We start from the raw sequence: 20,434 nt of genomic DNA on the forward strand, positions 1-20,434 counted from the left end.
TAAGAGCAGCTCAGGGGCAGGATGTGTCAATTACTCAAATTCAATTTTCATTCAAGTATCTCTCTATAGTTTATAGATACCATTTAATAGTACCTAACTATTTCAATAAATGTTTGTCCTTCGCCCCCCCATTTACTGACTGCAGACTTTGTCTTTCTCCTTAGCAAGAAGTACAAATAAAAATGATGGGTGCTGAGAGGGAATGACGGCATTCCCCTGAGCCCATCCCGCCAGGCTGACAGTGCAGGCAAGAGAGATTTTTCTTCCTTGCAGAGAGCAGTGGGTCGTTCGTCTCAGCTCCCCGGCTCTCACCGAATACCTCCCCAGGAGGGATGCAGCCCCTGGGCGCTCCCCGCATGCAGTGCTCAGCAGGCAGCCCAGCACGCCGCTGCCTTCTGGACCAGCGCACTTAGTATTTCTTCTAAAGCACAACCTTATCAGATGCGCAAGCTTCTCGGCGTGTGCTTTGTGCCCTTTTTTCCCCGCTGCCTCGGGCTTGGAGAGATTCAGCTCCTGATCTGATCTTTGTCGAGTCAAAGCGTCTGTTGAGCGCGACGTGAGGAAGATGCAGAGGGGGGAGTGCGGGATCAGCGCTGCTCCCTGAAAGAGGCATATTAATATCACTGATGCACGGCCAATTAGCAGAAGGAGCCAGGTCCAGCCCTCGTGTCTGCGCGCTAGTGATTTATCGACAATACTTAATGCCTAGTTTGGATGGGAATTAATTCGAGGCCGGATAAATAATGCATTAGGGTTTATTTAGCCCCATTTGAAGCGTTGCCCCTGAGCCAGAGCTGGAAGTGAAGTGGCGTTTGAGCGGAGAGCGGCGGGCGCGGCGATGCGCGGGGCGGCGGCCGGGGCTGGGGCTGGGGCTTGTGCCGGCCGCTGAGGCTGCCGCCGGCCGCTGAGGCTGCCGGCAGTGGCGCGCCCAGCCGGGAGCATGCTGAGCCCCAAGATCAGGCAGGCCAGGAGAGGTGAGTGTGCCTTCCCGTGCGCCTCGCATTGTGGGGAAGGGGACCGTCTGCTGGCACGGGGAGACTTCCCGGCGGTGGCGGAGAGCCGCTACCCCGGTCCGCGGAGTGTCTCCCGAGCTGCAGTGGCCGCCCCCCGGCAGAGGGAGGGTGCTGCCTCGCTGGCCGAAGCCGGCCCTGGGGAGGGCAGCGGGAGTGAGTGGCGCTTGCAAAGGCTCGGGAAGAATGAAGCGTAGGAGGGGACCCGTGCTTGTGTTCACCAACGTTGCCTGCAATGTTGGGGCAGAGCAGCAAGGATAATTCAAAAATTGTACTCTCTCTTGGGACTCGATGGAGCCTTTGCACCCCTGCGGTGGTTGCTAACGCTGTGTTTCTAATGCTGTAATTCATTATAACAGCTGGAGACAGTTGTGATAAGTTTACCTGCAGCATCCTGGAGAAGCAGTTTGCTGTAGCACGTTATCCCTCCAGGGCTGGAAGCAGGAGGTGGGGAAAGTCGTTCAGTGTGAGCTGTGGGTAAGACAAAGGAAGGAAAATCTGCCCTGGTTTTGCAACAGCTGCTTTGAGCAGCTGGTTCAGACCTGCAAGGTGTACTGTGTAGTGTTTGTGAAGCTATCAGCTGGGGTTGGGCACAGCCGGTCTCTCCACTCCAGCTCACCGGGAGAAGATGCTCTGGCAGGGGATGTATTGTGTGATCTCCTGCTGCGGCACCAGTTCCTCATTTGACATGGCATTTGTTGAGCATCGTTGTTATTCGCAGCCTAATGACAGTCTCAGGGGGATATCTTCCTGCCCATCGGAAACAGAGGCTAGATTAATGTCATTTAGGATCAAAAGCAGATGCAGTCAGAAGAGTATGTAAAGATTAGGTTTTCTTCAGCCATGCCAGCATTATAAAACAGGAAAGTGTCACTGTTTCTAGCTGCTGTGATTCCGAGACAGATACTTCCAGCCAAATGTCATTTTGCATCATATATAAAAAAGCAGTATTATATGCTGAACAGTCCTTAAAATACCAAGAGCCCTTTAAATAACTGTTAGCATCTTGGAAGGAACAAGCTTCCTGCCATCTGGAGGTGTCAGGATCAGATATATCCAGCCTCACCCACAGTAAAGTCATATGTACTTATTTTTTAGTTACACAATTTTGTAGAAGCTCAGCAAGTCTTTTGTAGGTGCTGTCTCTTGGCCATCCCCCTTCTAAGGAGGTGTCTAATCTTCCAGTCTTTAATATATTTGTTATCTAGCATTCCTGTGTGCTATTATAGCTCCGGTGAGACAAGCTAAATGATGCAACTAGAGTGGTACAGGAAGTCTGTGTCAGAGCAAGGAACACAGAGTTTTGCAACTGCATGCCTGCCATTCTTCCACCTTCAATTCATCTGGAGGAGACTAAGTTGTATATGAATATGTATTAAAATCTAGTTATGGGACAGATATTATTCTAGATCCTTGTGGGCTACTGATGCTTGGGGGACAAACCATGGTGTACTTTTGTGATTCAATTTCAGTTTATAGCAGTATATGTCATTCTCTCAGGGTTTATTCTGCTTGGTTCATTAACTGTGCAGTGGCAGGTTTATTTCTGAGTGAATTTAGAACTCATGAAGAGAACTGGTCTGATGGCTTTTGAAAGTTCAGGAACTTTTCTACTTTCCTATTGATGCAAAGCACTAGTAACCTTTTACAAAGGTTACCAAGTAGGGTCTAATCCTGCAAGGTTCTTCTATAGTTCTTGTTCACAGGAGCTGTAAACAGGCAGTGACGAAGATGCTGAATTCTTCTTGAAGGTAAGCGTGCCACCTTGCAGGACTGAGCTGAATGTGAAATGATAGTTCATGTGCCCTGGACTCTCAGTTGGGATTGCTAATGAAGGTTCAGGTGGTAAATGGTGGGCAAGCAAAGTATTGAGAGGGCTGTGAGAATCTGTTGCTGACAGCCTTGACAAGGCCAGCAGATCTGCAAGATGCTGCGTGAGCTTGGCTGATTTCTCAGAGTAGTGGCTGTTAGCTCTGCCATTGAGGACTTACTTGTGTAAGGGAGGCAGCATGACTGCTCTGAGCAGAGAGAATGAAGAGAAGGGACAAGGAAGAATACTCTGGGTACAGCCTGTGGTTTCACTTGAGTGTGATAGGAGGCAGCAATAAAGCTGAACCTAGGGATGTTCATGTATTTGGTGAAGATTTCCTGTGGCTGATCTACTCAAACCACTTTGTGTGTGTGACCAGCTCTTTGCTTCAGGCTCCCTGCATCTGTGCAAACAGGAATGCTTCATCAGCTCCCCTTGTATTGCCAAATCTCTGCTGAGAATGTACCTTTAAACCTTCACTTGAGATGTCTGATGCTGTCATTTTTGTTTGACTTGTGGATGGTCCTTAAGAAAGCTCCTGGGTTTAAAGATATTCAGGCTTTTGAAAATGCTGAGTCTGGACTTGAGCCTGACATGTGGGGTCTAGTTCTTAATATCTGTGAAAGGTATGGTAGAGAACAGAGATAATTTGCCTTACTAGAGGCAACTGCTACTAGAGGTAACTGTCAAGTGTAATGCAATCCTTGCCGTTCCATCAGCAAGTTCGCATCTGTAACTCAGGAACATGCATTCAGAGGTACATTATGTTTTCATAAGACCTAGGAAGGTGTAAAATCTCACAGACTGAAAATCTTAATGTGCATAAATGGGCCTTCTGGAAAATCATTCATCCTGGCTAGGCCTGAATGGATTTTGTATTATTTTTTCATCTACAGAGTTTTATGTACAGTAATTGGTGGAGTCTAGGATTCTGAAATAAGTGACTGCAATGGAAAACATCTATTTTCACATTCTTTCTTTGTGATGGGGCATAGAAATACTGCCTTCCGGAGTGGAGGCAAGAGAACTTTCAGTATGGAGAGCAGGGAAAGCAGTTTTCAAATTACATCCTTCAGTCTCAAGGAATGCATTTTTGTTTCATTATTTTTAAGAGATTAAAAAAAAAAAAGAAACAAAAAGGTTTGAAAAATCTCAGGCTATATCTGCCCAGTTGCATTTAAATGTGCTAGGAAATAGAAGCTGGACTGAGTACAAGCTTGTGTATTTGGTTTTTAGTAAGTAGTGTGTTGGGATTGTACTCCATAGCAAGAGAGTTAGCTTGCTGACATGATAGATTCTTTACACTATTCCTCTTTTCAGCACAGTCTGTCTCCGTTGTATAGGTACTAAGAATAAACCTTCTCTCCTTACTGGAATTTTGTACTAATGGATGTCTGACATTACAGAATTGTCTGCACCTCTTTGACCTATTATTTGTTTGGTGGCATTCTCAAACATGTTACGGTAAGTTGAAAATTTTCTTCACAGTCAAAATAATTAAATGTTTGTTTGTTTGTTTAATTAAAACTTAGAGCCTGGAAAAAGTGACAGGAGACACTTTGGCTAGCTAGCCTGCTGCAGATGAACTGGTTTTACCTCAGGTACCCTTCAGTATGGCTGTAGTAGAAAGGAGTTATTTCCCTCTCTCTTTTTTCCTTCTCTGAAACTTGTCATAATTCAATTTTAATGAAAAGTGGGCTTTAGCATACTTAAAACATTTCTAAGGATGGTGTATAATAATGCTGCCAAGGGGGACTTTAGAGGGTAAAGTACTATTATAGACCTCTGAGAGTGTGCACATTTACAATGTAAGCTTCATGTGCTTGCAGTGAGGACAGCTAGGTTTTAATATTCAATGCCTTTGCAATGGTGTCATTGTATTTTTAATGAAAGTGCTGTGTCTTTGATTACAGGAGCATGAATACCCTATATTTAAACTGTTTTCTTCTGGCAGTAAGGATACTTGATTGCATGATTTCTCTATCAATCTCTGTCCTAAAAATTTTTGAGCTGCTTGTCTAAATCAAACCAGATTTGAAAGCAGAAAAGGAGTGTCAAAATGTATTTGACTCCTATAAACTCAAAGAAAATTGGTGGTAGAACTGAGGAAAGATAACCATATCTGTAGACCTAGGGAAAACTGTCACATAGTACTCAACAGAAACATATGTTCTGAAAGATAATGCCTGACTGACCATCCAAAAGACACATATTGGCTGTCCTTTAAGATCACACATATATTCAAGTCAGCCAAAAAGCAAAGCAATGTAGGAATGTACTGGGTTGTTGGGGACATGAGAGGAACCAAGTATTTGAGGAAGATCAAGAGACAGCACTATGCAAGTTTGAAGAACATGTAGAGGAATTGAAGAACATGTAGAGGAATTGCGGTTTGTGTGGTACAAGAATATAAGGCAGTAATCAGTGGAAATCCAGACTTCATTAATTCTGCAGCATATTATTATTATTAATTCTGAAATTTAATATTTAATACAAAAGCAAATGACAGTTATGAGCATTACAGTAGTACACTTTGGAATCTACATTAGCGTTTTAGGGTTAGAAGTAGGCTTTTGAAACAAATCTAATTCTAATTTACTGCGCTTTGGTTATATCATGAAGCAGTCTCAGAATAAACAAACTGGAATTCCTTTTACATTAAACTAGGTGGGAAGATATTTTCAGGAGTGCACCTAATGCTCTCCAGCTACTAATGGGTATTCAGGCCGTAGGATCGGAATAGAACTAGTCCAAAACAGAGCCCCCTGAAATGCATATGTAGCATGGATATTAGTTCACTGCCATTAACTAACAGATCCACTCCTAATGATCTGCACTATTTGCTAATCTAGACCTCTCCAAAGTTGTCAAGGAGTCACAACACATTTTGTATTCAGAACTGAGAATTTTATGTTAATCCATTACTTGGCCGATCAACAATTCACTACCATAGTATCTCAGAACTTAATAATTAAAAATGTATTTACCTTTGCACATGCCACATCTCACAGGTAACATCTACATTCTGTGGATTTAGGAAACACTGTAGGCCACATAAGAAGTCCAAGGCAGAGACAGGACTTGAAACAAGTTTCCTAAAGTTTAGTGTATATGAAAAAATACTGGATTATCCTTCCTTCTTATTCAACAGCTTTTCACTGGCCATTTTCTGTCATTAGAACACATCTGACTCCATAAGAACTCACCAGTTAAGAACAGCTTAGACAGATAAATGCAACCCTGCAACTTTATTTCTTGAGTAAATTGAGGGCATCAGCATAATAGGATGAACCCACTGCTATGAAATTGTGGGGGATGCCTCCAGGAACTTTTTTCCTGTACCAGAAACATAGGGTGATGGGGGTCATCCCTCTAAGGATTTCTTGTCTAAAGGAAATGACATTATTAATCACTTCTTCAAGACATTCTTAATCACAGCAGAAGGCTATCAACCAGTCATGGCTTTGAGGAGTTCTCATCTATCCTGACTTTGCCAGGCTCAGGAATGAGCTTTGATAATGATGAATGACATCTAAGGAAACATGAATTAGGCATTTTTAGACTAGTGAAGGTTACCTCTGACTCTGTTAGAAGATGCTGCTTGTTCAGATTCATATTTGACCTGGCCAGTTGATAATTCTTCAGTATCACTGATGCACTTTAGGTTCCAGGAGTTGGCCTTCATCTAAGAGGCAACCACACAACCCCAGAGCAGGACAGTCTGTGCAACAGGCAGAGCCGAGATGAAGCCCAGCAAGGGAACAAAAAACAGTGCTTAAAGGAGATTTTAACAAAAAGGAGGAAAAGAAACAGTGTGCAACTCAGTTTGTGAAAAAGGACATAGCAGAGAGAAGAAATTAGGAACAGCAAAATAAATACATTTCATAGAGACCCAGAGGCAGCCAAACACTCCTAAATGCACTCAGACTTCCCTGTTCACCAAGGCACCAACCCTCCAGCTTCTGGCTGTTCTCCGAGTCCTCCACAGAGAGGCGGCAATCCTGCTGCCCCATGCACAACAGGACTTCGCTGGTGTGTTTCTATTTTATTCTGGTGTTAGGGGAGAACTGGTGGTACCTTCCCCTTCAGCTCCAGCCATATCAATGAATTCTCTCAGCAGAGGCCAGCACCATGTTGCTAGAACAATTCCTGGACCTCGGAGACTGCTCAGTGCAGACAGCTCCTCAGGCTGTATGGCCTTCAAAATGATGCTGTCTGAAGAACCTTTCCCCTGGTCAGTGAAAGGCAGAAAAGGGGAACGCTCCCACATGTCTAGTCCCCCACACCAAACCACAACTTAGCACCTGCAGCCTCTTAGCTCTGCAAAAAGGAGCACCAATGCGTCCACAGCCCCACGCTGCAGCTCTGGTTTCAGGGGCTGATGATGCATGTAGCTATCCCAGAGCATGTGGGAGGCCAGCACCTTGGCACCTCAGCTTACCAGGGAACTAATAACACCCAGCTTCTTGCTCCTGGAATCAAAGTAAACAGCCCTGGAGCTGTAAACTCCTCCAAACACTTCCTGCAGCCGCCCCCCCAGCCCACCAACATTGCTGGGAGCACACGGGGCAGGGAGCAATCAGTGTGACTAGTTGCAGCTGGCATAGCAGAGCCACCAGTAATCATGAGCCCAACTGCAAGGGGGAGGTTCACTACCCCCCTTCCTCAAATTAATGTTTCTTTAAGGCAGGAGAGGCAATTTCACGAGCTCTTCTCTAGAAAGGTATGTGGGTAAAAGGCTAGTGTGAAGTGCTGGTAAATATGATTTGGTTTATGGCTCATTGTGAGCTGGTGGAGGAAGGAGTCTGTGAGGCACTGGGGAGGAGGAGGAGGAGGAGGTGGCAGCGGCGGCGGCCCTACCTGTGGTGTGCATCTGAGTTTTGTCTTTTTGCTTTGGAGAAATGTGAGATAAATCTGTTGCATTGAGTTTAAAATCCTGAGGCTGTGGAGGGAGGCTTTGGGGCTGGAGCTGCTGCACTGCTAGATTAACTGCCCTGAAGGCAGCAGGAGGGAATAAGCCTGGACTAGAGAGTGAAGTATGGAGGAGAAGTGAACAAGTATGGAGCTGGGTGTCCCTTCTCACTGTGTGCAGCCCTACAGAGGTGAATGAAGCAGGGAATTACTTCTGCCCCCTTGGTACCAGGTCAGTCTCCTGGCGCTGTGCCGCTTTGGTGCAGGGCCGTGCGGCAGTAAGCTGCATTATCAGCTGTGTGCTGTGATTACTTTGTCTCTGTTGTCTTGATTCAGTGGCCATGTGCATGTACAGAAAAGGTCAATAGAGCTATATTTTTGGGATTCCTCCAGAGTCAGGTTCAGGCTCCCACTCTTGCTTTGTGGTGTGTCCTATGAAGAAGGACCTGGGCTATTCAAAGGTGTAATCCTCTCATCTCTGTAAAGATGCTTCTGTCTTTCCACATAGGATTCACGGTGTGTACTGAAGTAAGTGCTGCTTTTGGCAGTAGTAGCTTTCTGTCCCTGCCTGAAGGCTCTCCTCAGGAAAAGCCCTGAAAATTTCTCAGGCAGGTGCCAGTTAAGCATAGGCAATCTGAACTCAAAATAATGAGCCATGGCCTCACCTCCTTGAGAAAGAATAGTAATGCAGCTCAATGGGTACTGCTGGGGAGAGAATGTGTGGTGAGGGAATTAAATGAAAAAGCCATACGCTTTCTAATTACTTTTAAAACACACACTGAGTGAGTACAGGGTGAAACTGGCAGGGTTGTGAAGAGCACAGTGGGAGCACAATGAATGCTAGTACCTCTCTCCTGAGAGGATGGTCACCTGCTACTTTTAGTGCCTAGGTAAATGTATTATCTTCACTGCAAGGTTACTACCAGAATGACTTTTTTCCTTGCTGGCTTTCCTTTTACTGTCATGGTAGCTGATAGGCAAGCACAGCAGCACAAACAGCTTAATTTTTCTCCAGCTCCCTGCATTATGGGCAGAGGTAGTTTGTGGCAATGATAAAGGCACTTGCACACTGTGGTGGGAAGGGGAAGTCCCTTGATGAGGCTGCAGTATGAGCCATCTGGTGAGCTGGAAGAGGAAAGGATCTGTGCCTAGACTCTGCCCAGGCCTGTGTGTGTTTAAGGTATTTAAAACTGACATGGGGGAGAGAAGCTGCTGCTGACAGTCCTTCTAATGTGCGTTCCCTCCACAGAGCTTTTCTGCGTGTCCCTCACGCCCAAAAGGCAGTAAATTGATCTTTATGAAGAGCTAAAGAGAGGAGATACTGGTTCTTTGCTGCAGTTGAAAAAAGTTACTTGTAATATCCTTCCTCTTAAATGCAGGTGTTAAGAATTATTTATGCTTCAGTAAGATAGTCATCCTGTGAACTGGTATTGAAGTTTAAAGAATAAACCTATGGTATAAGGAGCTAAATGACAAGGAAGCTGTATACGTTGGTTCCAAGGTGAGAACTGATTCTGTTGCAGGGGAAAGGATTGGGTTGATTATGATCTCTTTGGAAGAACTGTAGGCACAGGGCTAATGTTTATTCCTGTGCAGGCCTCCAGTTCAGGAGGAGCTACTCTTACCTTATTAACAAGTGATGTCTTGTTACAAAACTTATAGCCAAATAATCTAAGTTGGGTACTTAGGTTCAGAGTATGAATTAATGTAGGAGTAAGAATTTCTGGATTTCTTCTACCTTTGTCCCCCAAATCAATAACCCTGGTAGTAAGGCAAGTCACTTAGCCACCTGTTGTACAGAGAAGGAAGCGGGCTTTGTTTGCACATTGAAAATAGGTACCACAAATGTTGAAACAGGCACATTGAACTGTTGGCTCAATGCTGTGCCCTGAGAAGTAGGGTAGGAATTAATACCTTCCTGATGTTTGGATGAGGGAAACGAGAAATATAATGTTATGGCTGAATTCAGGGAGGTTAATTGTTGAAAGTGGCTGGGACATGATATCACTTCAGTCTTATAGCCAGTTGCTGTTAAAGGCCTTGACAAAGTTTTCTGTACTCTTGATTATTTTTACAGTCCAGAATAATTTTGGGAAGTGATATCCCATGGAGTGTGGTGGATAAGAGTCTTTGGTGCTCATAACATCAGTGTAAGGTACCAGTGATGCTGGCAGCCACTGCAATATCTAAATAATATGGACCATGTGCTTGGCATGGCACAGACATTAGTATTTATTATAAACACATGGGTGACTGGAGAGCCTATGACTAGGCTGAGTTTTTATGCTGCAGTGAACCTGTGTTTGTGCTGCATCTGTAGTGCTGAAGAGCTGCAGTCTTGACCAGGGCTCCGCAGTATTTGGTGCTGTATGAGCTCAGGGTACAATCCCAGCTCCAATCTGCATGTTATTGTAGTCAGCAGTTTTTTGTCTGCTCCTCAGTCCACTGTGGATGGGAAAGCAATTAAAAATTAAGTCTCAAAGTCATACCCGGAGGGAGGATTACAAGAGGCTTTTGTTGACTGCAGGGGGAGTACAAGGTATTCATTCAGTCTTCCTTCTGTGACTTGATTTGACCCACTAAAATAGGAAAAAGAAAAAAAATAATCTGAGATAACTTTCTGTCATTCTAGTGGGTAACTATTCTTATAAGAAGGTCTCATATTGTCAGCGAAGTGTAGGAATGTAAGGCTGGGTGTATCAGAAGAGGGAAAGAGAATTGTGGGTGTAGGGAGAAGGGAGTAAGACTTCCCCCTTCTGGCAGCAGTGAGCTGTAGCTCAGCGTGGTTGCCCATGGAACTACAGAGCATTGCCAGCAGCAGAGATGCCTTCAGCAGTGCTTGTCAAGTCGGCAGTTCTAACCAACCAGATGATGAAGATGTACAGCTTTCAAGAGATTCTGCCAAGGTCAGTGGCAGTGGAGACCTAGTGCTTGGGTTTTCTAGATAGTTTTGTAGTCCACTGTGTGTGACAAGCGTGCGTGCTTTAAAGCAAAGCACCAAATGGCTATAACCTAAGTGCTGATCTGTCCTCTGAATAATCTGCAGTGGATCTAGTTGGGAAGCACCAGAGGATGGTGTAGATAAAGGGACCTGAAAATTAAAATACAGTCTTTTTCTGGGAGCGGGTTTCTGTACTTGGGCTGCCTATCAACATGCTCTATAACTCTGATTTTGCAATAACAAAGGGTGCAGTAGTTGCATTTGGGGCTCTGACCTCCTGGTTACAGAGTTTACTCATGATCAGCCAGAAAGAGAGGTAAGAATACCCTTGATTCCCACCCCTGACTTCCCCTGCTGGAAAAAGAGTAGAAAATATTGGATCTCTCTTACTAATGAAGCTGACCTGAGCCTGCTGTCTATTGGTGTAGATAAGCATAAACCTATAATGGACTGGCCCTCCAGCTTCTATGTGTCTCTTTCAGTACTTTATCAAATAAATGAAGCATGCGAGCATTAGTTGAGTGACTAGTGTTCAATTCATGGCAGGAGCTTGTAGGTCTCTAACTTTGCCTTAGGAATACAGAGTATTATCTTATTGTTCCTTGCCTTTGGTGTTGATATTCATTGGCTTGGAGAAAGCTCTGCTAAATGGCATGCTTAAAATATGACCTGCAGCGAGCTATGTAAATCTACTTCATCCTCCCATTTCTAGGAGGGAGATGAAGCCACTGTTGGTAAAGAAAAGTTGAGAGCATGATGAAGGCAAATTTGAATGGTTGTGCTCTAATGTATTTTGTGCACTCTGTCGTAGAGAAGCTAACTTGTACTGCTGCATGAGTTTGGGGTTTTTGCTGTAGGAAAGTGGCTGATACTGAAAGGTAGCATAAGCATTGCACCCCTCAGTGTGATAGCATCTATTGAGAAATAAAGAGCCAGTAGTTAGGGTGCTAAATGGATTATGTCTTTATTCCTTGTCTTATCCCAGACTTTTTTGCAATAGTTTTTCTTATCTGTTCTGTATGCGTGTTTATTCACACTGTACAGATGCAGCCATGCTGCTGCTTCAGATACACTGGGAGCAATAAAACTAGAGATGGGAACAGCTAGGTTCAACAGCTAAGACTTACTCTTCAATGAAAAAAGTAATTATAATTATTAGTCCCTACTATTATGGTATCTAAAAGCATCACTATCTACTGTCAGTTCTACCAAGAGCGTGCCTCTGTCCTTAGCCTAATTGAATCCTGTCCACTGCCTTCATCAGGAGTGGTTTGGGCTGTCTACATAAGTATCCATTTTGGTTTGGATCAATGGCATATTTTTGAAGCAGATCTCCTGACCTTTCCTACCTACTGTGCTTTGGTTGGTGTTTTAGTATAGTCTTGGATTACTTCTGAATGAAAATGTGCTCTATGTGCACTATGCCTCCATGGTCAATCCAAATAAAATGCCTGAATTAAGTGTTGTGTGGATGGTGAGTCTGTGGTAACAGCTGTTCCTTCATATTTGTTCTACCCTACACCTAGCATGCTCTACTACTTAGTAATATAGACTTAACCAAATTTCCCAGTTCTGCATAGAAGGCGCAGGCTACTTCCTCTGAATACTGACAGTTCTCAGTGATTTCCCACAATTCATTGTCTTTTTTAGAATGAAATATTTCACTTTACCAGGTAGTAAATCAGTAGGTCAGTTTGTTGTAGCAGAGAGAATCAAGCCATCACCCTTCTATCTTGGCACTTATCCATGATCTAATGCTAGTAGTTTGATAAGACTGGCTTTGTGTATTTGTAGGGCACTCTTGTGAACAGCTGTTGGCAGGTTACCTGTGGAATTTAAGGCTGATTCATCTACAGATGCCAAAACCCCCACATATCCCCACAAGCTGGGGCAGTTATTCAAATCCTTTTGAAAATAAAAGGTTGAACTCTTTATATGACTATTCTGTGGAGTTGAGACCTGCTAGCCTTCTTCCTGCTAGTGACAGCAAAATAAGTTTGGGACTTCTTTGTACAATAGGTCAAAGGTCACCAGAGGTCAGTGGTGTCTCAGAGCTGAGTGAAATATCAACCAACACAGCAGTGTTACCTATATGATAGCAGTCATGGATTGCCAAAGTCCTTACCTGTTTTGGAGTCCAAGATGCCGTGAGTTTGTAACAGTAGTTTGAAGATGAATGTAAATTGTTCTTCAGGAGTAAAGGGCTAAATTATCCCAATGACTATGTCAGGGTTTTTTGCATTGTGTGGGGTGGGTTGCAATAATTATCAAATAGACATGAGTTTTCTTTGACTTGTGGAAAGACCTTGCACATCTGTATGTGCTACTGTATGCATGTTCTTTGATGCAATAAAGACATTACAAGGTCATCTGTTAGCATATTTCATGGAAGCCTTGAACCTTTGTGTCATTCTAAAAGACAACTAAGATTGAAGCTGATTCTTATTTTCCTTCAGCCTGATTCCCCTCACTGCCTTGTTCAGGTGCACTACCTGCATACTTTTCCAAAGTAACTCTGATCAATAAAGTGGCTTTTATGGTCACATTGCACAGGTCACTGGAGTATAAAATTATTTTTCTGATTTAGAACATGCCTTATACAGAGCGGACTATACCATTTGTAAGGTGGTAAAAGGTCATGCCTGTTATCTTGAACACTACAAAGAAGGCCTAGATTAATTTCTTCATGCCAGTTGGGAAGCAACTGCCCTCAATCTAGTTGTGTCTTTGCCTCTGGGTTCTGACCGTGTTCTGTAAATGCTGCACTGTAGGTGGAAAACAGGCATAGTTTTTCTACTTGTTCTATGAAGGAAATGATTGATGCAAAGATGTGAGCCAGCTCTGATGACTCTAGAAAGGCTATAGGCAACTTCAAATGTGTGTTGCTGTGCCTGAGCTTATGGCATGGCAGGGTTACACAGCTTTCACTTGCCAGCAGTTACATGTAGTACAACAGTGCTGTGTGGGTGTGTTAATCTGCTAGCTAGCAGGAAATCTTGCCTCCTGTTCTGCCAGGTACTGACAGCATGTCCACCCTTAAAATATGCTGGTATGGAGAATTTATGCAGTCTGTTTTATTCTTCAGAACTCCTTGGTGCATGTGCAGTTCCCTTTTGCCAGTGAAAGAGCACCGACTGATCTGGCAGTGGGAAAAAGATAAAAGTTAACAGCCTTTATAAAAGAGCAAACATCTTGAAAGCAGAATCCTCAGCTTTTGGTCTTGTGAGTTCTGAGAGGGGTATGAACCTGTGTTCTGGAGATGGGATGCTCCTTCATTAACAAGTCTGGTTTCCCAATCCATCTGGGCTCCTTTTTGGGGATCCTGGTGCATCTTCTGCTACAGCGTATAGTTTATTTCTTGTCAGAGTCCTTCAGGCTGGCTCTAATTCTTTGGCAATAGCTGTGTCGTGTAGCTGAAATGTGGGGTTTTTTTTAGTCATGTCCTTCCTTCATCCATCTCTTTCTGCTCAAAAGGCTGTGTGGTTGGCATGGTTTTTTTTTTTTTTTGTTTGGTAGAGTTTGGGTTTTGTTCTTAAAAATAATGTGTCTTACCTAAAGATAAGTATCTATGACCAAAGTTTCTGCCCTTCAGGTACGGACTGAAAGGTATTTTACCCTGTTTATGTAGCCAGTTTCTAACAGTTGTCATCCCTAGTCTGAGAGTGAAATTATACTAGTTTATGCTGGATTTCAGATTTATGAAGTGGCCTTCAGGAATGCAGTTGTTCTTGCAGGAACTTAATAATATCAAGTAAATATTTGTACAAACAGCTCCTTCCTTCAGACTGTCAGAACCTTTTCTTGGCAAGCCTACCTGCTTTCATATGTGCAGTCTGGTATCCCAAACATTACAGAAAATACAGGTTACTAGACAAACATATGTAAAGCTAATTGTCTCCCTGCTTTTCCTTCAGTTGAACAGTAAGGTTACAGAACTGCTTCCAGCGTAAGATGTGTATGGTTTCTCTTGGAAAAAAATTGTGGATTTCCGGACCCATAACAGAACACAGCACATCATCTTGGTCTATAAAATGTTCTGAATAGACAGTTGTAGTTTTATTGAAGAGAAGTAATGGAGCACAACCTGCTCTTATGGTAGCGTTTCTGAATGTGGTAAGTGTCCTTCAGGTCACAAAATGTGAGCAGGTACATGGCTGTGTAGCACCATTTTGTTTTATACAGATTGCTATTCTATTTGGCTTGAGGGAACTCAAAGCCATTGCCAGTTTCTTGTAACTGCTATCCTTCTAGTTGGCTGAATGTGTCTCATCACCAAGCACTTCAAACGTTTTGCCTTTAATTCCTTTGCTTATTGTGTTTCAACATGATAAATTCTCAGTTTGTGTTGAGGAAGTGTCTTGGTTTCATTTGTGGTCACTGGCTGTGGTATCTTGGCAATCAAATCCAAACGCAAATACAGATGTGTAATGGACACAGAAAACAAATCTAAACCGAGTATTTTACTTCCTACCATTTGGTGAAAGGAAATGCAGTATCTCTAAGGCATATGATTTGTGTTTTCAGTGCACCCAGTTTTGAGGCAAAGTCTGAATTAAATAAAACAACTGAGAATATTGTTTATAGTATGTGAAAGTGCTTTCCTTTGTGGCTCGTCCTTTAAACCAAGACTATCAGAAATAATACTTAGTGTCGCTATGTCATTAGACTGAAGAAACACTAGTGAAGTGCCTTCACTGTAAGACAGTTTGTCAGCCAGAATCAATTGTAATGACTATATTGATTTAAGCTAACTGCCTATGAAATTTCAAAAGATTACAACTAATTGATATTGAATTGCATTGACTTGATTGATTTTCATGTCCCTGATTTAAGTAGGTTCTTATTGATTGCTCAAATCTGTAGTGCTGTTCAGAGCTGTGAGCGGGAGAAGGAGAGGAGAACAGATTGTCTAATGTTGCCAGGCAGGATTGAGCTCAAGAAGAGGCAATGGTATAGATAGGGAAGGGAAGACATTGTCTCTCTTGTTATGTATATGCTTAGGGTAGAAAATAGATGCGATGAGAAAACGGGAATGTGTATGTTGCTTGGAGGCAGGTCTGAGTTGCAGGGATACTCTTGTAGAAGTGTATGATGCTCTGTTGATGGGTTAAGGAGGAGAAAAAAGAAAGAGTAGCTTTAGACAGTTGAGGTGGGGATAGAGATTGCTATCTCTGTAAGGAATGACAGTGTGGCTCCATCCAGTTTGGCCCATCCACTCCTTAGGATAATCTTTGAGTTTACTATTACGGACATGGCAACCAAGTTTAGGGGTTTGAATGGGGAGCTTGTTTAGTGTAGCCCAGACATTTACATAGCTGGTGTTGACTGTCACCCCGTTGCCTTTGCTCATATTCCCCCTCCCACCTTCAGCTAGATATGAGAACTTCCATATGCCAGTGTCACTTCCAGTCACAGGAGTATTTTCAAGGTCTGCGATTCTGATTCTTGACTTATAATGATTTGTCATCCCCAAAACCAGACTTGGCTCATTGTTAGTGCCACCTATGGGGCAGCAAGGATACGGGTCTATGGGTCTGCCTGGTCTGTTGTAATCTTCCTGTGCTGTAATTGCCTTGTTTCCCTGCTTCTGGGTGGGTATGTCCTGTAGTTGGCATTTCAGGACTACTGTGCTGTGCAAATGAATCCTAGCCCTTTTTCCAAGGAGAGCTTGAATCCTTTCTGCATTGATTTCTGTTTAGGACTTAACATGTATGGCTGAATCAATAATCAATTAATGAAAATGTGAAGAGCAAAGTAAAACTATGCAATGTTATTGAAAAGGCATTACTGGATCAGAAGTTTAGAACATGTAAAGTATTTGCTGAGTTGTTGTGAGTCTGATATATTGATTTGTTTTCTTCCTTATCCTCTGCTGATTCCATAATTCTGTTAAATAGATGAGCACTAAGAATATATATCTACCATTAAGAACCACAGGCTTGAGGTACTGGATCAGATTATCGAAGCAGATATTTTGATCCCAGTAGTATGAGATATCTTCTGCTTTAAGGGCAGGCTCTGATCATCCATGAAAGGTTTTTTTTTTTTCTGAACTCTATGCAAATATTCTATTCAGAGAAGCATGCAATATAAATGTCAATGCCATTAATAGCCATGAATAATTCCTCCTTCTAAAAATTTCTCTCTGATCCATGTTGTTGACTTACAGTTGAGGTTGCTAAGTATTTCCTTAATGAAATTAACTATTACAGTCACAACTAGAAACTCTAAGGAAATGGAAAGCTAAGACAGCAGGAAGAATCAACAACCATAGCAACAATCGACTGAGACATAGTGCTGCTTAAATTAAAAATATGAAGATATATGTCTTCCAGCGACCAATCATGAAGGCCTTAACTCTTCACTATAATAAATTATTACTAGCTAGGGCTGTACAAATAACGCCAAAAGGTGTGTGAGGGGAAATATGAAGTAACGTACTTTGGGTTATTCCAAAGCTAGATGTTTGATTTTTTGTTTGATTTTTTTTTTTTTGTGAGGTCTGTGTCAATATAGATGCTAAAATAAAGGTAGTTGGTTTACAGTTAAATAAATCTAATTTTTTTTTTGGAGGGAGGGGTGAAGTAGGAGATGGTTTTTATAACTATATGCAAGCCAGGAAAACTGGAAACTGCTGGGAGTTGCACGTTTAATCTGGAGAGTGCTGATGTGCTTCAGTGTGGAGATGACTGAGGTGCTTACTGAAGCATGGGTTTTGGTATTATGAGGCTAATTGGTTAGGTTAATAGCCAAGATGTTGCCTAAGAAACATTATAGTCCCATTTGGAAAAGCAAATTCTTGGGATATTCTTGTAATAATGTATGTCGTAACATGAATGTGGAAAGGAATCTGGAACAGTCTAAACCAGATTACAGTTTGGTCCTTATTGTAGAATGTGGCCTGGGAAGAGGCAGAGGTGATCTTTCCAACTAAATCCTTATGGGCCTCTGCAATAGAGATTTAAATGTGAAAAGTCTGTTTTCTTACTACATGCATACGAAATAGGATCCTCCATTTCTCGGGGGGGAAGGGGGGAGAGAAGGCGGGGAGGCGAAGTTGTCCTGGTATTTTTTGTAATCATCTGCTAGAGGGCACTGTGTTGCCAGAAAGGGATGTATTAAGGCATAAGGATCTTAGCTTCATAGTGAAAAGCTGTTCTTTGTATATTTTGCTGGAATGAAGATGCCTGTCTGTTGGAGCTCAGACTACAGTGAGTAAGCTTAAAGAATATGCTTGGATACATCAGAGCCCGATTTTAAGTAAATTCTGTATTAAAACTTTTTTTTTTCTCCATTGTTTTGGCTATGTAAAAAAAGTAATCAGGGTTGAGGAAAAAATTTGAAGTTTATGAGCAAACTTCACTAATGTAGGACTAATGCTGTATATCAGCTCACAAGAAATTCAGCAAGGTATTTTAGCAAAAATAGGGAAAGTGGAATTCTGGAAAAGGTATGATACTGCATCAGTGCTTACATTTTAACTTTTTAATTCAATTTTAAAGTGAAACTAAAAATAAAAACAATTTCTTACAGCAGGAAATAGTTATAGGTTGAAACCTGATTTCTCTTGATTGACGCACAAGACAAATGGTTATTCACATTTCTTTTGAGAGTAGCAGAACTTACCTTAGCAGTTCAGAGAAATGGAGAAAAAAAAAAAAAAAATCCCTTCTACCTATCAGACAGAACTTCCACTGTCTGAAATTTAACACTAATATAGTGATGCCATCTTCTGCCTATAAAACTGGGAAGTTGTCAAAGGCCAGACTGAGTGCCTACTGGATGATTACAGGACAGGTGAGCAGATTTTTAAGCCGAGGTAGGGGAGGAAAGTATATGATACTGTACAAGTAGACATTGTTGTCACTGGGACTTTTTGGTAATGGATGATGTGGTACCATTCAGATCTGCCCTCTGCTGACAGAAGTGTTTAGTGTGCAAAAGTGCTGGTTTTAAATTTCTTTAAGAAGCAGAACATGATGGCCTGACTGCCAGGTCATGGGGAAGCTCAAAGCGGATTTTTATCTCAGACACCAATGTGATTTCCCTCGCTGGATCACACAGAGGAGGCTCTCCAAAGATCTGACCTCAATCCCTTATGTGTCTCTCCTTCTATTGCAGTTTGCTTTGTGGAAGAGAAGAATCAAGTTTAATGTTGCTATTGTGATTGCATTTGTTTTTTTTTTTTTAATTATTATTTTATTATTTATTCCCCAACCATCACCTCGGCTTCATTATTCTTTCTTTGGTGTATGTTGTCAGTTCCATCATGGTGAGGCACTAGGGGCAGAAGCCAGAGTCAGGTGGTAACATCAAGACCACATGTTTTAATTATATGAACCCAAAAGAGGCAAAAGTAGGTGATACTTTGAGAGGCAGGGGACTGCCCTTTGTTGTGACAGGCTGAATTGGCTGTAGTGTATCAGGGATACCTGAATAAGAAGCTTGCCTGTTTTTTAGCTGCAGCAGTTTGCAGTGATAATGTAAGACATCAGTGATATAGATCTACTGGTACTGGCCTGTTAACTGTAGCTCTGTTTCAAGTGGGTGATTACAAATTGTGCTTTAAGTTAGCAGAATCTAGAAAATGAGAAGGAACAGGATCATGTTAGCACTAATGAAGCAAAATGGCATGAGATATTAAATAACTGTTGTTATAATATATTTCATAAATCCAAAGGAATAAGAGGTGGAAAAGACCTGTGAGGTCATCTAACCTGTCCATTCTAGAGGACTGATTTTCTGCCAGCAATATATAATCATTATCTGCTACTCCAGACTAGCTTTAAATGCCCCAAGCTTCAGTACTCTTACTGTGGGCATGTGGGAGGAGGAGGAAAGGGCAATAGACTTTTCTTCTTCTGAAGCTTTTCCTGAGATTTACATGGTTTTTTTCCTCTATTTTGTCTTTTTAATTTCCATTGTGTGTTTCTACTTTAATATCAGAAAGCCCTGAAGAGTGACTTTAGTCATTCTGGATAGCTATGTTATCTATATGTGCCTATTCCCTTTTTGAATTTTTCTCAGTTCTGAATCTCTTTTTTTCCTGTGGCAGCTGGTTTCACTGCCTCATCACCCCAGTAGTGGCACTTTGTGGAGTGAGAATATTTTCTTATACTCTCTCCTTCTTTCTTTTCTGTCACCCCTCATAACACACATCCTCACTGGGTAAACCCTTTAGGAGAAAGCAATGTGATTATTCCCATGTAGAGCTGGAAGGAAGTAATGACTTGCCACAAAGAAAGGTAGTATGAGCAGTGGAGCCTTGGTGGAGGTATTGTGTCACCTAAAGGTTGCTAGAGTGAGCAGTACCAGAAGGTTAGTGTTTGTCTTGTTTTACTATCATGAACTTGAATGTACACTCTGAAAAACAAGTACCTACTTGAAGAGGGAGCATGCATGTAATGGTCTGTCCATATCTGAGAAGAAACTATGGAACAGTTATTCAGCCTCTGTGTGTGTTCTCATCTTTATTTCTTTGTTTCATTTATTCTGTAATTGCTTTTTCAGCCCGGTCAAAGAGTTTGGTGATGGGTGAGCAGATTGGACCTCCCTCCAGACCTTCTTCTCCAAACCCTCAAGAACGTGTGCTGAAGTGTGGCTGGCTAAAGAAACAAAGGAGCATTATGAAGAACTGGCAGCAGCGATGGTTTGTGCTGCGTGGGGACCAGCTCTTCTATTATAAGGATGAAGAGGAGACTAAACCTCAGGTATGACTACTTTGAGAAATGTAGGGCGTATTGGTTGTGACTTCTGTGTGGG

General features: G+C 42.4%; 1 protein-coding gene across 5 annotated transcripts in view; it reads left to right on the top strand.

Annotated features, from left to right (window-relative positions):
* Positions 1 to 20,434, top strand: part of ARHGAP22 (Rho GTPase activating protein 22) — a 159,933-nt gene that overhangs the window by 11,122 nt on the left and 128,377 nt on the right. For 3 of the 5 annotated variants that reach the window (XM_054832040.1, XM_054832042.1, XM_054832044.1), the window contains one exon: positions 20,183 to 20,382. In XM_054832040.1, the coding sequence (XP_054688015.1) occupies positions 20,183 to 20,382 (200 nt within the window). Of the gene's footprint in view, positions 1 to 463; positions 975 to 20,182; positions 20,383 to 20,434 lie in introns of those variants that run through there. The other 2 variants (XM_054832041.1, XM_054832043.1) reach the window with 1 other exon arrangement.

The sequence above is a fragment of the Grus americana genome, chromosome 7 (assembly GCF_028858705.1).
Source record: "Grus americana isolate bGruAme1 chromosome 7, bGruAme1.mat, whole genome shotgun sequence".
In the NCBI taxonomy this organism is placed as follows: Eukaryota; Metazoa; Chordata; class Aves; order Gruiformes; family Gruidae; genus Grus; species Grus americana.